At 42.3% G+C, this 17,340-nt stretch overlaps 1 protein-coding gene across 1 annotated transcript in view; it reads right to left on the bottom strand.

Moving 5' to 3' along the window:
• The window catches only part of ITPR2 (inositol 1,4,5-trisphosphate receptor type 2), a 184,393-nt gene that overhangs the window by 74,059 nt on the left and 92,994 nt on the right, over positions 1-17,340 (bottom strand). The window contains 12 exon segments of the mRNA XM_083366224.1: positions 193-335; positions 1,432-1,622; positions 5,490-5,610; positions 6,561-6,689; positions 8,029-8,154; positions 9,820-10,071; positions 10,564-10,764; positions 12,449-12,571; positions 13,733-13,858; positions 14,356-14,445; positions 14,787-14,960; positions 16,862-17,027. Of these exon segments, the coding sequence (XP_083222350.1) occupies positions 193-335; positions 1,432-1,622; positions 5,490-5,610; positions 6,561-6,689; positions 8,029-8,154; positions 9,820-10,071; positions 10,564-10,764; positions 12,449-12,571; positions 13,733-13,858; positions 14,356-14,445; positions 14,787-14,960; positions 16,862-17,027 (1,842 nt within the window).

The raw sequence follows: 17,340 nt of genomic DNA, 5'->3' as shown, positions 1-17,340 counted from the left end.
CCACAGAAATTAAGCAGTCAAACATGTTTTAGACAGTGGTGGGATTCAGCCGGTTCGCACCACTTCGGTAGAGCTGGTAGCTAATTTTTTGTCGCCTGGACCCAGAATGGACTTCCGGAACTGGCATCCACACCGAGAACCGGTTGTTCACATATTTGAATCCCACAGCTGGTTTTCGAATATGTAGCTTACTTGGACATGAAAGCTCCACATCGAATTCTAGCGTCGCTCCCTTCAGGAAAAAGAAGTTCAGGGCTTCGTAAGACGTCAACCAGCACAGAAAATTCAGCTTGCATCATAGGATTGAACTGCTCTTCCAAGGAGGTCACCACGTCCTAAAATAACGGCAAAAATAAATAAGTAAAGATTCTTCGCTGAGGCCTCCGGATCATGAAGGGTTTGCTAGTTTTCTAACAAAGCCAGCAGGGTGAAGGCTTCATTTTCAACTTTTTCCCGTTTCAAGGGAAATGACTGCGACCAAGGGGAGATGGAAGGCATAGACTACCACGTATACCACCAATAGGTTACGTGGTTTTCATTCAACAACTCAAAAACACCGTGATCAGGTCATTATCTGGACCAGGAACGTCCAACTTTGGCAACTTGAAAAATCTGCGGGCTGATTTGAATTCCCAGAATTCTCCAGTCAGCCAATACTGGCTGGGGAATTCTGGGAGCTGAAGTCCACAGGTCTTAAAGTTGCCGACATTGGACTCCCCTTCTCTGTTGCTGTGTTGTTAGCTGCGAAGTCGTGTCCAACCCATCGCAACCCTATGGACAACGTTCCTCCCAGCCTTCCTGTCCTCTACCAACTTCTGGAGTCCACTTAGGCTCATGCCTACTGCTTCAATGACTCCATCCAGCCACCTCATCCTCTGTCGTCCCCTTCTTTCTCTTGCTCTCAACCTTTCCCAGCATTAGGCTCTTCTCCGGTCAGTCCTTCCTTCTCATTAGGTGGCCAAAATATTTGAGTTTCAGCTTCAGGATCTGGCCTTCTAAAGAGCAGTCAGGGTTGATCTCCTCTAGGACTGACCGTTTGATCACCTTGCAGTCCAACGGACTCGCAGGAGGTCTTCTCCAGCACCAGAGTTCAAAGGCTTCAATTCTTTGGCGCTCAGCCTTTCTTATGGACCAACCATACATTGCAACTGGGAAGACCATAGCCTTGACTATACGCACTTTTGTTGACAGGGTGATGTCTCTGCTTTTTAGTGTGCTGTCTAGATTTGCTATGGCTTTCCTCCTGAGGAGCAAGCGTCTTTTAATTTCTTGGCTACAGTCCCCATCTGCAGTGATCTTGGAGCCCAGGAAAATGAAATCTGTCACTACCTCCATTTCTTCCCCATCTATTTGCCAGGAACTGAGAGGGCCGGATGCTTCTCTAGACGCTGCTTTAACGGAGCATTTGGATTCACTAATTTTATAGCATACCTGTAATTTCTCAATGATGTTCCTATAATCCCACGAAGGTCCTCCGAGGGGTTCTTTAAAGCGGGGGCCGCTACGCGCAGACATCCGCCAACCCATGGCTGCCCTCTGGATCATGTTGGTGTGACTCTTCATGAACAACGTATTCACTTGGCTATCCAGGTCCACAGGGATCGCAATGCCACGGTTCTTTGCTTTGGAAAAACATCGTTAAAAATGTATCAGTACATACACGCATGCCTATGCATACAATCAATATATTCAACAAAGGGATAAAATTAGACATGTCCTACATAAAATGTTACTGATAATGAGACTTTGACTCTCCTTCCTTCCTCTCTCCCTCTTTTCTCCTCCTTCCCTTTCTACGTTCCTCCCTTCTTCCTTCCTTCCCTCCCTCCCTTCCTCCTTCCTTCCTTCCTTCCTTCCTTTTCTTTCCTCCCTCCCTCCCTCTCTTCCTCCCTCTCTCTTCCTCCTCCCCTCCCTTTCTTCTTTTTTCCTCTTTCCCTTTTCTCCTTCCCTCCTTCCCTTTCATCTCCTTCCTTCCCTCCCTCATCTCCTTCCTTCCTCATCTCCTTCCTTCACTCCCTCATCTCCTTCCTTCACTCCCTCATCTCCTTCCTTCCATCCTTCCCTCATCTCCTTCCTCCCTCCCTTCCTCCCTTCCTTCCTTCCTTCCTTCCTTCCTTCCTTCCTTCCTTCCTTCCTTCCTTCCCTCTTTCTTTTCCTTCCCAAAAGATATAAAGGAGGTAAAACGGCTGAAAACGATCAGCTTTGATAGAAACACCAATACTAAACAGTCACCTCAGTATGGATTCTACAGATAATCCTCCTTTAAGGACCCCTCGTTCAGGGACTGTTCAAAGTTGTGACAGCCCTGAACGAGAAGGACTTTTGACGGCTGTTTCTCCTTGCAGCCATCACGTTGTCCCCACAGCGACACGACTGCAACTTGGGTAGTTAGCAATTACAACATTGCGACGACGTGCCCCAGGTCACATAACTGTCAGGTGTGACCTTCGCTGCTGGCTTCCAGCAAGCAAAGGCAAAGGGGAAGCCGGCAGAAGCTGGCAAATGGCGATCCGGTGAACACGGGACACTGCGAGTGTGAGGGACTGTCACTTAATGAGAGCAACAGGGACTGCCAGCTCTGCCGCCATAGGTCAGTTCAGTCATGTGACATCATGCCTCCCCACGACATTGAGAGACGTTTAATGAGATGACACCTCCCTCATCCTCTTCTCCAAAGCGCCTGAAGGCAGGACGAGAAGCAACGGATGGAAACTGATCAAGGAGAGAAGCAACCCGGAATTAAGGAGAAACTTCCTGACGGTGAGAACAATTAACCAGTGGAACGGCTTGCCACCAGAAGTTGTGAGTGCTCCATCACTGGAGGCTTTGAAGTAGAGACTGGACAGCCACTTGTCTGGAAGGAGATACTGTAGGTATACTATAGGGTCTCCTGCCTGAGCAGAGGGATTTAAAAGGTCCCTTCCAACTCTGTTATTATGATATTCATCACATGACACCATTATGTAATATAAGGGAAAAAGTGATCTATGGTTTCACAAGACACAATTGCACAAGGACAGTTGAATTTAGTTACGGCAGCAAGACTTTTGATAGGTCAATATTGGAAGAAAGAGGAACTGCCGACTATACAAGAGTGGATTTTAAAGGTTTCCAACTTGGCAGAGATGGCGAAGATTTCGGCCTATTTGAAAGATTACTCGCAAGAACATTATATTATGGAATGGAGAAAATGGATTGAGTTTATCCAGAATAAGTATAGGGTCAAGAAGTTTTATCTAGCATTTGAATAAGTCTTCTTTCGTTTTCTTTTTTCTTTTTTTATTTTGTCTTCTATATATATTTAATAATGCTAAGTTTTGTTTGATCCTATATAAGTTAGAGAGTGATGGATTTTAGAATTTATAGTTGTTAGTATATGGTTGTTTATGATTGCTTTTTTATATATATATACCTTGTATCTAGCTCTGGGAAGTCCGGGGGGGAGGGGGGTTGGGGGGAGGTGGGGGGGAGGAGGGAGGGGGGGAGGGGGGGAAGAGGGGAGGTAGGGAGGGGAGGAGGGAGGGGGAAGGGGGTTTTTTAAAGGAAAACTGTATTTTTAAAACTTTTCAATAAAAAAAATAAAAAAATAAAAAATTGCACAAGGACAAACCTTTGTGTATTTTTGCTACAAAATACAGCGGCATTAAGTCTTGGTGAAAAGCAAAAGAATTTTCCCCGAGCAGTATAGATAAAAACAACAACTCATTTCTCTGCCCAGAAACATAGCAGCATATGATACAATTAACAGGAGTCTTTATTTTATTCATAGCACATATTTATGTATCCCCCAGCTCCCAAGACTCCGGAGAGTTTACAATAGTAAAGATTAAAAAACACAAACCAGCCGCCGCAAAAGTCCACAGGAAAATAATATTATCATCCTGACTCAATCGATTTTTCTTCGGCTCGAGTTACGGTTCAGAACCCACATAAAAACAGCAGGACAGGTCACCGTTCATCTAATAAAATTTAAATTCATAATCCAATGACCTTGTAGGTAAAACAGTCCTAACAAAAGACCGCAGAGGATCCAGAGGCAGCATCGCTTGTAGATATGTAATAAAAGCAGTCCTCAACTTAGCGACCGTTCAAAATTACAGCGGCACTGAACAAAAGGAGATACTGTTATGACCGTTTTTCACACTTATGACCATTTGCAGCATCCCTGTGGTCACCTGATGAAAATTCAGATGCTTGGCCATTGACTCATATTTATGACGGTCACAGCGTCACAGGGTCACAGGATCCCCTTTTGCGACCTTCTGACAAGCAAAGTCGTTGGGGAAGACAGATTCACTTAACGACCGTGTTATTAACTTAATATCTGCAGCGATTCACTTAAACCAAGGGTCTTCAAACTTGGCCCTTTTATGACTTGTGGACTTCAGCTCCCAGAATTCCTCAGCCAGCCATGCTGGCTGAGGAATTCTGGGAGTTGAAGTCCACAAGTCATAAAAGGGCCAAGTTTGAAAACCCCTGACTTAAACAAATGCAGCAAGCAATAAAAGGGAGCAAAATTCACTTAACTAATGTCTCGCTTCGCAACGTGGGATTCAACTGTGGTGGTAAGTCGAAAACTAGCTATAGCAGAGATGCTACACCGAGTATATTGTGCGCGTGTTTTTTTCCTGCAGAGATTGTCATCTTTTAGTTTTTAATGGATCTTGTACAACATTCCCAGAGACTGATTTCCAGGAAGCTAATTCATTAAAATAATTGATGATCATGATGATCATGATGATGATGTTGGAAGGTACCTTGGAGGTCATCTAATCCAACCCCCTGCCCAGGCAGGAAACCCTATACCATTTCAGACAAATGGCTGTCCAGTCTCTTCTTAAAAACTTCCAGTGTTGGAGCATTCACCACTTCTGCAGGCAGGTTGTTCCACTGGTTAACTGTTCTAACTGTCAGGAAGTTTGTCCTTAGTTCTAGGTTGCTTCTCTCCTTGACTAGTTTCCATCCGTTGCTTCTTGTCCTGCCTTCAGGTGCTTTGGAGACTAGCTTGACTCCCTCTTCTTTGTGGCAGCCCCTCAAATATTAGAAGACTGCTATCGTGTCACCCCTCGTCCTTCTCTTCATTAAACTAGTTTAATGAAGATTCCATGCAATTCCTGAAAGGAAGATGTTGTATTCAGTTCTTGCAGGCACTGAGCGAGACGAGGGTTCAAACAGCAACAGGCTTTATTGAAGATAAAGAAAAGAACAGAACAGAACAGAACAGAACAGAAGTAAACTAATAGCTGCTGCACAGTTATTTATACGGTTGGCCTCTAGGCGGCGACCAATAGATTTAAAGCAGCAGTTTCCTGCCCTAAACTTACTTAACAGAGTTGAGACAGCAAGTCTAGCTCTGCACAAGCAACTGTTACATAACATATAAAAGCAGGTCAGCCATTAAGCAAGCAGCTAGACATAAAGCAAGTGATTTAAGCATATAAGGCCAATACATTACAGAAGAATTAAAAAGAACCGTTGCAATTACCCACCGACTTCGGCTAATGTTTTGATGCAAGATTCCACCGAAGACTTTTGAGCTGGGTTTGGCCAAGTACAGTTGTAAATTCTGAAGGCAGATTGCAGTAGCTGGATGAAAACAGGCTGGTGTGTCTAAAGGAAGTAACGCAAGGAACACATTCATTCCCACAGCAGAACATTTGCCCGTTCAGGAAATGAAACACAAATATGTGTGTTACAATTTATTTAACACTTGCAAATATTCCTCTATTGACAAAGGATTTTCGTGTACGTCGTTTTCAAGTGGCACTTACCAAACTGCCTTTGAACACAACCAAGGGTGACAACCTGTTTTATTTTTTCCCATTAGAGCTTTGTGCCAGGAATTCCAGATCAGGAATTAAGATATGCAAGCTTGGCCTTTTTCTTTTTTTAAAAAAAGCTTTTTGGTAAAAGACCCATACAGATGGTCCTCCACTTACAACCACAATGGGGCCCCAAATTTCTGTGGTTAAAGGAGACGTTGGTTGAGTTTTGCCCCATTGTACGACCTTTCTTGCCACAGTTTTTAAGCAGTTCTTCAGTGAGTAACCCGGTTGTTAAGTGAATCTGGCTTCCCCATTGACTTTGCTCGACAAAAGGTCACAAAAGGGGGAGCCATCTGACCTTGGTACAACACAGCAACGGTCGTAAGTATGAACCAGTTGCCAAGCATCTGAATTTTGATTACCTGATCGTGCGGAGGCTACAAAACTGTGAGAAACGGTCATATGTCACATTTTTCAGTGCCTTTGAATGGTCGCTAAATGAACGGTTGTAAGTCAAGGACTACCCACATTCTGCACAGCCGTTATAAGTACTGTACAAAACACTCTACCGTGCTTATGACTGTTATAAGCATAACTGTTACAAGTACTCCAGGCACCACAAAACGCGGAAAGGCTGTAAATGTATTGTGGCGTCTGGCCTTTGAGCTATTTCCTCATATTGGAAAAGTATTTTTCTGATGGAAGCGTTAGTTAAACATTACATAAACGCGATGTGGCACAAATGCCTCCATAACGTGGCCTCACAGCTAATTGTCTCTGTCACCAACTGCTTACCTGGAGGCTTGTGCTGTTGTCTGAAAACGGAGAGCTGAAAAAGCCACTGACTATACTCATTACCGGCTCGGTGACATATTTCTCGAGAGATAAATCGGCATGTTTCCTGTCTGTGCTGGTGTTACAAACCTATTTGGGGGGGGGGGGAAAGTGACCATGTGAAGAATCAAAAAGATACAAATACTCCATTCATTCATCAGGTTTTAAGTCAGCAACGTAGTGCAGCAGACATGACAATAGTCAGTAGAAGTGGGAGTCTAGGGTTTTTTCCTATTTTCCTTTCTTTAAGGGCTTAAAGAATGCACAGGTTTCCCTCCATCCATCTTTATATCTATCTATCTATCATCTATTTATATCCATCTATCTCATATCTCTATCTCTCTACCTCTATCATCTCTCTATCTATATCTCTCTATCTATCTATCTATCTATCCATCCATCCATCCATCCATCTATCTAGCATCTATCTATATCTCTGTCTCTCTATCCCTATCTATCTCCCTATCTATATGGGTCTCTGTCTGTCTGTCTGTCTGTCTATCATCTATTTATATCCAGCTATCTCATATCTCTATCTCTCTACCTCTATCATCTGTCTATATCTATCTATCTATCTATCTATCTACCTATCTATCTATCTATCTATCTGTCTGTCTAGCATCTCTCTCTCTCTCTATCCCTATCTATCTCTCTATCTCCCTATCTATATGTGTCTGTCTGTCTGTCTGATCTATCTAGCATCTATTTAAATCCATCTATCTCATATCTCTATCTGTCTACCTCTACCTCTATCTATATCTATATCTATATCTATATCTATACCTATACCTATACCTATCTATCTATCTATCTATCTATCTGTCTGTCTGTCTGTCTGTCTCTATCTCTCTATCATCTATATGTGTCTGTCTGTCTGTCTGTCTGTCTATCTATCTATCTATCTATCTATCTATCTATCTATCTATCTATCTATCTATCTGTCTGTCTCTGTCTCTCTATCCCTATCTCTCTATCATCTATATGTGTCTGTCTGTCTGTCTGTCAGTCTATCTATCTATCTATCTATCTGTCTGTCTGTCTGTCTGTCTGTCTGTCTCTCTATCCCTATCTCTCTATCATCTATATGTGTCTGTCTGTCTGTGTGTCTGTGTGTCTGTCTGTCTGTCTGTCTATCTATCTATCTATCTATCTATCTATCTATCTATCTATCTATCTATCTATCCATCCATCCATCCATCCATCCATCCATCCATCCATCTATTTTAAAATCATTCTTAATATCAAGTTCAGTTCTTGGTTTGAAGGATACTTGCATAATTTAATTCTAGTGTTTTTCAACCTCCGCACCTTTAAGATGTGTGGACTTCAATTCCAAAGGAAGTTCTCTCTCTATTTAGCAAAGTAAGTTTAAATATTTTTTTAAAAAACACCACTTAATCAGATTTCTGAAAGACATCCAAAGGCTTACCCTTGCCATGTCAACCAGAAAATTCTCAAACAGCTTCCAGATGTGGTTGCTGGTGTAGATTTCCTTCATTTCCACTTCAGTGTCCACATAGCAGTGATTGACAAAGTTGACATATGCAATCTTGATCTGGAAGTTCAAAGGAATTTTCACTGATGCAAAACAGAAGCATAGCCACAGGATTTTCCCACGATATATCACAAACATTCAGCAAAGTTTTGTGCTACAGTTACAGAATCTAAGGCAATGCTTCCTTTTCAAAACTTTATTACTTGGGGATAATAATTGGTCTTCTTTTCAGCAATAGCCATAGCAGCAGCACTTAGACTTATGTACCGCTTCACAGTGCTTTACAGCCCTCTCTACACAGTTTACAGAGTCAGCCTATTGCCCCCCCCTCCCAACAATTTCAGTCCTCGTTTTACCAACCTCGGAAGGAAGGGTGGAAGGCTGAGTCAACCTTGAGCTGGTCAGGATCGAACTCCTGGCAGTCAGCAGAGTCGGCCTGCAATACTGCATTCTAACCACTGTGGCACTACAGCTCCCTAATAATAACAGGATTATTAAAGATGGGTGCAATTAGTAAGAATGAAGAAGGACATACCACAGTAGTTTTCAAACTGTGGTCTGTGGACCCCTCGGGGGCCCCAATATCATCACAGGGAATCTGTGACAGCTTGAAGAAATGTTATGATTTATATCTTGAGTTACGTCTTGGTGATCCATGGCCATGGTCCATGACCACAAAAGGTATTTAAACGGGGTCCATGGTTGAGAACCATTGACATACCATCTTCATTTAAATGGCAAACCATTGTTTTTTGTGACTTTTCCTACTCCGGTTCCCAAACCATGTTACCATTTTAGGGGAGATCAGTTTCACTGCTTTAATTAATGGCTTAATTAAGAGCCGTGGTGGCCCAGTTGTTAGAATGCAGTATTGCAGGCTAATTCTGCCCACTGCCAACAGTTCGATCCTGACTGGCTCAAGGTTGAGACAGCCTTCCATCCTGAAATTGAGGACCCAGATTGTTGTGGGCAATATGCTGTCATTGTAAACTGCTTAGAGAGGGCTGTAAAGCACTGTGAAGTGGTATATAAGTCTAAGTGCTATTTCTATTTCTATATCTATTCCTATTTCTATTCTAGCTGTGGGGGGGGCGTAGTGGTTAGAATGCAGCATTGCAGGCTGACTCTGCTCACTGCCAGCAGTTCGATCCTGACAGGGCTCAAGGCTGACTCAGCCTTCCCTCCTTCTGAGGTCAGTAAAATGAGGATCCAGATTGTTGGGGCCAACATGCTAACTCTGTAAACTGCTTAGAGTAGGCTGTAAAACACTGTGAAATGGTATATAAGTCTAAGTCAGGGGTAGGCAACCTCGGCTCTTTTATGACTTGTGGACTTCAACTCCCAGAATTCCTGAGCCAGCCATGCTGAGGGAAAAGGGAGAGGTTTCCAAGCTGAGCCATGCTGGCTCAGGAATTCTGGGAGTTGAAGTCCACGAGTCATAAAAGAGCCAAGGTTGCCTACCCCTGGTCTAAGTGCAATTGCTATTGGTAAGTGCTATTATTATTTTCTTAACTCTTTTGCTGTAACTGCTATAACACAGAGCAGAAGGCCTATTTTTAGCACAACTACTCAACGTGCAATTAAGATTCGTCTTCTTATTCATTTTTTGTTTTGCTTTGCTTTTGTAGTCTAAAGACGGGTTTAGATAAAACTCGGGTTACCTCAGCAACGTCCGATATCAAAGGCCACCTTATTTTAAGAACATGGCAGTAGCGTTCAACCTACCTCAGGTATGCAGTCGTCGTGCGTGACCACTCGCACGATGTCGTCCAAGGGAAGGAGAGAATTACATTTGATCTCGGTGTAGACATTTTTGCCTTCTGTGCAGGCTGCCAACAGTTCCACCAGGGTGATGTGGTAAACCAGAGGTCCACTCTCGTCTACTCGGTCTCGCTCCGAGCACATCATTTGAAGGAGGACTGGGAAAGACGCTCTGTCATTGTAGAACACCAATGCATCTTCACCTCCGTTGACCAGCTGAAAGGAGACCTGGAATTATTTCTCATCCAGAGAAATAATTTCTTCCAACGGGATTGGAAGAAACTTTAGAGGTCTTCTATTCAATCCTTTGCTTGAGCAGCAGACAGACCCCATACTAATACAGACAGATGGCTGTTCAATCTCTTCTTAAAAATCTGATGGGGAACTCATCAAACTTGCAGATGACACCAAGCTGGCAAGAATAGCCAACACTCCAGAAGATAGGCTTAAGAGACAGGAGGATTTGGACAGGAGGATCTGGACAGACTTGAACGGTCCCTCAGATAAGATGGTCCTAAGCCATGATGGGCTTTCAAGGTGACAACCAGCACCTTGAGTGTTAAACGTTATCATCGATAAATTCTTGTCAGATGATGGTACTAAAGAACGAATTCTCCTTCATTATGACCTTGTGATGGTTGCAATAACTCCTGGAGGGAAAAACAAACAAACCAACAAAGAGGTAGCCTCTTGTGTCCCTTAACCTACCTCTGTCATAACCATATCCTGGCACTTCTTGACGTATTTCCCATCGGCCTTCACAATGGTGTGCAAAAAACGCAGATATTCGACGTGGCGGCCGTGCGTTTCTATGAAGTGGACAAAATGCTGCACCACCCGCTCGCTAATCTCATTGCACAGATGGTAATTGTTGGTGAAGATGTGCCGCATGGTTTCAGCCTCAAGAAGCTAATTTAAAAATGGAGAAAAAGATTGTAGAATAACGTAAGTGGTAATTTACACGTGTTGGATAACTTCTCTCTCTCTCTCTCTCCCTCTCTCTCTCTCTCTCCCTCCCTCCCTCCCTCTCTCTCTCCCTCTCTCCATCCCTCCCTCTCTCTCGCATTTTATTCCTCAAGGCCAGAATTTAGTCTCACTTAAAATTTTTCATATTTTGAATCAGACTAAATTCGGGCCTTGGAGAGGTTGAACCGAAACGGATCAGCAGAGAAATGTCACAGCAGTGGGACAACATCTCCAAACAGGATTTACGAAAGGAGACCTGCTATTCTATCCCATCTTTCAAATAAGAAAACATAGCCCCGAATACCAATAAAGGAGAATATTTGTAGCTCAGGATTGAAACAAGGGGTCCTTGGTGCTCTCTGAGGTTGGTTGTTTTCTTGCAAATGTTTCATTACACAAATGAAATGTCTCATTACACAATTTATTTAACATGATGTAAAAAAGATGTTGAGACTCTAGAAAGGGTACAGAGAAGGGCAACAAAGATGATTGGGGGACTGGAGGCTAAAACATACAAGGAACAGTTGCTGGAATTGGATATGTGTAGTTTAATGAAAAGAAGAACCAGGGGTGACATGATAGCATTGTTCCAATATCTAAGGGGCTGCCACAAGGAAGAGGGAGCCAAGCTATTCTCCAAAGCACCTGAAAGCAGGACAAGAAGCAACGGATGGAAACTCATCAAGGAGAGAAGCAACCTAGAACTAAGGAGAAACTTCCTGACAGTGAGAACAATTAACCAGTGGAACAACCTGCCTCTAGAGGTGGTGAATGCTCCAACACTGGAAGTTTTTAAGAGGAGACTGGACAGCCATTTGCCTGAAATGGTACAGGGTTTCCTGCCTGGGCAGGGGGTTGGACTAGATGACCTCCAAGGTCCCTTCCACCACCACCACCACCATCATCATCATCATCATCATCATCATCATCATCATTATTATTATTATTATTATTATTATTATTATTATTAAAATTAGATAACATTACCACTACTAGAGAGGAGGAGGAAGAGAAGGAGAAGGAGGACTGTGGGATCCCTGGTGTTTTCTGAGATTGGTTGTTTTCTTGCAAATGTTTCATTATCCAAATTAGATAACATCACCACTGCTAGAGGGGGGCTTGTGGAGAGGCAGAGAAGGAGGAGGAGGAGGAGGAGGAGGAGAAGGACAAGGAGAAGGAGGACTGTGGGATCCTTGGTACTCTCTGAGCTTGGTTTTTTTTCTTGCAGATGTTTCATTACCCAAACTAGATAACATCATCAGTGGCAGGGAGTTTGCAGAGAGGAAGAGGAGGAAGAGGAGGAGGAGGAGGAGGAGGAGGAGAAAGAGAAGGACAAGGAGAAGGACAAGGAGAAGAACTGTGGGATCCCTGGTGCTCTCTGAGCTTTGGTTGTTTTCTTGCAGACATTTCATTATCCAAACTAGATAACATCACCAGTGCAGCACTGCATTAGTATTGATGATGTTACCTAGTATGGTAGTGAAACAACTTCAAGAAAACAACCAAGCTTAGAGAGCAACCAAGGCCCTTTCCTAGCCTTGAACATTCAAGGGCAGAATCATGCAATCTTTTTGGATACAAATACCGTCCCTTCCAGTGAGAAATTCATCCATAATTAAATACTCACCCCAGGGGTTAAGAATAGGTTGAGGTGTTTATGAAGAAGGATTTGATTCTGGGAGTTTCCACGACAGAAGTTCTGAAGAAACAGGTGCGCTAAGGTCATAATTTCATTCATCTTTTGGTCAGTCTTCAGTCGCAGTCATTATTTCAGTTGTGAGATGAACCAACAAAAGGAAAAAAAGTTAAGACATTAATATTGGCAGAGGTGGACTCTTAACACATTACGTGTTTGGTAGTCAGTCAACACTGGTAGAATCCACTGTAAACAATCCATGTTTGTTTGATTCGCGCGCATGTTCAATTCAGATTTATTACACCCCTGGGACCAGACACAAAGAAGATATTGAATAAACTAAGTATTTCATTCATGTGGATGTGTGTGCCTGTCTGTCAAGAGTAAAACATTCATAAATTGCTATTTATATATGCCCTGTTCACCGCCCTGAGTCCTTCGGGAGAAGGGCGGTATACAAATTTAATAAAATGAAATGAAATGAAATAAATTGAGTCCAAAAAATCATTAAGAACATAGTTACTAAAATAGTTCCAAATAAAACACTGTTACAGCTACGTATGTTCTCAAAGCAACTTTACATTTCACCCCTGCATGTGAGACGAAAGACACATTTCTAAAATAATGAGCAACTTGAGAAAATGTCATTTCATTTCTGCAAAAAAACAACAACGAGCCAGTGTCTTAATAATTTATTTTACCACTCTGCAAATCTTTTGTCTACATGCAGTCCACGATTTACAACCATCTCTTTAGCGAGCATTCAAAATTACAACGGCCACTGCAAAAAAAGGGACTTATGACCATTTTTCACATTTACAACCATTCAGGCATCCCCGCGGTCACGTGATCAAAATTCAGAGGCTTGGCAACTGGCATGTACTTGTGATGGTTGCCGTGTCCCGGGATCACGTGATCCCCTTTTGCGACCTTCTGACGAGCAAAATCAAAGGGGAAGCCAGATTAATTTAACAACTGGGTTACTAATTTAACGACTGCAGCGATTCACTTAACAACTGTGGCAAGGGAGGTTGTAAAATGGAGCAAAATTCACTTAACAACTGTTTCGGTTAGCAACAGTTATTTTAGGCTCCATTATGGTCGTAAGTAGACGTCCAGCTAATCTATGTCCATTAACAGCCAAAACTGAAAAACCCCGCATTTCCATTTTTTGCTTCAGGGTGGCAAGAGTTTCAAAGTGAAAATAACCTCCCTTAATTATAACAATTTAATTATTTGCATTAATTACCACTGCCAAATATATCCCAGGCTCACCTTCTCGTAGGGGATTTGAAGAAGATCCAACACAACGCTGTGGGCTCCCATATTTTTAAGCAGGCGCTGCTGCTGATTTCGACATTTTTTATTTTGAATGCAGAGCCCCCGTAATCGGATCAAAATCTGTGGATAAAAAGTAACACATACTGGATATATTTTTTTCATAAATGAAGGTAAATAAACATGTCCTGGGATAAGATCCAATCTGGTTTAATTTTCTGAGCTTTTGAACCTGTGCTGGAGCCCAGCTTCAGGGAACTTCTCTCTACTAAAACATGAGCTTTGGGCTATTCTGTGAGTTGTATTCATGTGGTGCCTTCCTATTGGTTGATAGGTGTGTTGAGGGATGGCAATTGGCTGTTGTTTCCTTCTGCTGCCAGGTCCTCAGCTCCCGAGTACTTGATCAGCTGGTGGTAAATCAGCACTCCTGTCAACTTCCCAGGCTTCCAATGTTTCCCTGGCTATTTTTCTACCTGCTCAGCCAACAATCATAGTAACTGCGAAATTGAATGTATGTCCTCGTTCACTGCAGCGTGAGGTTACCAATCAGTTTGGGTCTCCTCGTCTGTTTTCATTTTACTAAAAAAAATGTACAATTTTACTGTAATATTTCAACATACCTCCATAACTATATTATAGTTGTTATTCTTATTGGTATCGATCTGAGGTTTCTTACTCCCATCCTGGACTGGACTTAACATGTTTGAATCCTGTAATTTCAAGGAAGAGTCAAAAAGCAAAATTTAAATTACTGTCATGTAAAGCAGTTACTTATGCTATAATTATTAACTGTATTTGTATCTTAGGTTTTATTTTATATGTCTTTGTGAAGTGTTGTTAGACAGAGAGAAGAGAAGAAGAGAAGAGAAGAGAAGAGAAGAGAAGAGAAGAGAAGAGAAGAGAAGAGAAGTGGAAGATAAGAGATTTGTCTAGAATGGTAGTTACAATAAATGTAAGATAATAATAATAACAAAAACATAACAAAGCTTGAAAAACTGTCAAAGCCTAGGAAAATGAAAGTAGGAAGTGATCAAAGCTAAAAAAAACTCACTTCTATAGGTTCATCACTTCCTTTTGTTTGATTTTCACCTAATACACCATTTTCATAATTACTGTTTTTTTGGACCCAAAGTTCTGATTTTTCCACAGTCAGTCTTAGCTGGTCAAGGTCAGCTTTAATTTGCTTGTAACTGTCCACATCTTGGTTAGACACCAGCAGTTGGACCTGTAAGTAGTCAGAATTCAACAAAAGACATTTTACCCCAAAGGTCTGTTCATCTGCTTGTGATGTCGTGTTACAAAATGGCGCTTTTGAAAAATGCTCGGAAAAATTGCTTTTTACACATCTGGGAAAATAAATAAAATACAAAGGATTTCATTTTTAGACACTGGTAAGCATAACAAAATAAAAACAGTATTTTGTTTTCTTCTCCTGCTTTTGCTGAGTAAAGAAATTCTAGGCTATTTTCCTGGTATTCCTTCGCTGATAAGCATCCAAATCTCTTCTCGAACATTTGGAAATGTTTTCCAGGGAATGTGTAGGTATGTGAATGTAACTGTAATCACACGTACATTATTCATTTTCTGACAAGATGCTCCCAGCGTCTTCAAAAGATTTTCACCCTTTGTTCCTATATTGTTATCATAAGCAAAACTGACTGAAAAGCTCTTCTTGGCTTACTAAAATTATTAATTAAGTTGGGGTCAATCCAGATTTGAAACTTAGTATCTACATCAGCCCTGAGGTTCAATAGAAATCGATGTAAAATAGCCCTTGACTTGCGACCACAATTGAACAACAATTCTGTTGCTAAGGGAAACATTTCTTAAGTGAATTTTGCCCCGTTTTACAACCTTTCTTGCCACAGTTGTTAAGTGAATCACTTCAGCAGTTAGGTTAGTAACATGGTTGTTAAGTGAATCTGTTTTCCCCACTGCCTTTGTGGGTCAGAAGGTCGCAAAAGGGGATCACATGATCCCATCATCAATATGAGTCAGTTGCCAATTTTGATCACCTGGCCATGGGGGAATGCTGCAACGGTCGTAAGTGTGAAAAATGGTCATAAGTCACTTTTTTCAATGCCACTGTAACTTTGAATGGTCACTAAATGAACTGTTGTACGTCAAGGATTATCTATACCAGGGGTAGGCAACCTTGGCTCTTTTAGGACTCGTGGACTTCAACTCCCAGAATTCCTGAGCCAGCCGTGCTGAGGGGAAAGGGAGAGGTTTCCAAGCTGAGCAATTCTGGCTCAGGAATTCTGGGAGTTGAAGTCCACGAGTCCTAAAAGACCCAAGGTTGCCTACCCCTGGTCTAGGCCTAGGCCGCTTTATGACTTGTGGACTTCAACTCCCAGAATTCCTGAGCCAGCCATGCTGAGGGGAAAGGGAGAGGTTTCCAAGCTGAGCCATTCTGGCTCAGGAATTCTGGGAATTGAAGTCTGCAAGTCATAAAAGAGCCAAGGTTGCCCACCCCTGATCTATACAGTCAAAGTGTTCCTTCGCTGTTGAAGACTTGTCATAGACAAATGCTTATTCAGATTCAGAAGGAACAGCATTCAAAATGGGAATATCATAACGCCCTATTTTTTCTCTACAGAAAAAGAACATCTAACCTGACATCTAAACAGCAGTTTTGACTCACCGTGTAAAGAAAATGCACAAACCTTATTATATCATATTAAAGTATGCTTGTAGACATTTATCTCCTATGACAACTGAAGGATAGGTTGATGCAGTGTGCTAAACCAACATTTTGGGAGGCACGGTGGCTCAACGGTTAAGACACTGAGCTTGTCAGATGAAGAACTGACAGGCTGGGTTCAAGACCCGAGCGTGCATGATAGGGTGAGTTCCTGTTCCTTGCTCCAGCTCCTGCCCACTTAGCAGTTTGAAAGCACGCACGTGCAAGTAGATAAATAGGTACCACTTCGGTGGGAAAGTAAATAGTGTTTCACGCACGTCAGTGTTTAGTCACACTGGCCACATGACTACGGAAAATGTCTTTGGACAATGCTGGCTCCCTCGGCTAAGAAAGGGAGATGAGGACCACTTCCTAAAGTCGGACACAATTGGACAGGAGAAATTTTCCCTCTCCCTTTAAACCAAGATTCTGGTGGGATGTACCTGCTTAAATGCTTGCAACACTTCTGCTCTCTGACTGAAGTGCTTAAACAAGAGTTGCAGAGCTCCTGAGAGCAAAGGAGGGTAATCATGCATTATAAGATGAATCAAGACTCGCAAAAACGTCCTGCCCCCTTCATCGTCCAGTTGCACGGCGTTCTTTTCCTTTCTGCATAAAAAAAGAGAGAATCTAGTGATAGCAACGCGTGTGACGTTAAGCCTCTTTAGATGGGCCATTCTGAAGAGTGGGATTCATTCTGTTAGGAGGATCACTTGGGCCTCACTCAAAAGTGGAGGAAGAGATTCTTGTCGTCTTGGTCAAAACGAGGAATAAGGAAAAACCAGGAAATCCTTCTGTTTGATATGCTATGCTCCATATTTGGCTAAAACTAAGAATTCGGGCACTAGAACGCTATTGACAATAGACGGGACCAAGCCCTCAGCTGGCTTTATATAATTACAATTTCAAGTTTCCTTTCTGA

This window comes from Vipera ursinii (genome assembly GCF_947247035.1).
Source record: "Vipera ursinii genome assembly, chromosome: 6".
NCBI classification, from domain to species: Eukaryota; Metazoa; Chordata; class Lepidosauria; order Squamata; family Viperidae; genus Vipera; species Vipera ursinii.
The sequence above is the reverse complement of the archived record's forward strand: the minus strand, read 5'-3'. Positions and strand labels throughout refer to the sequence as shown.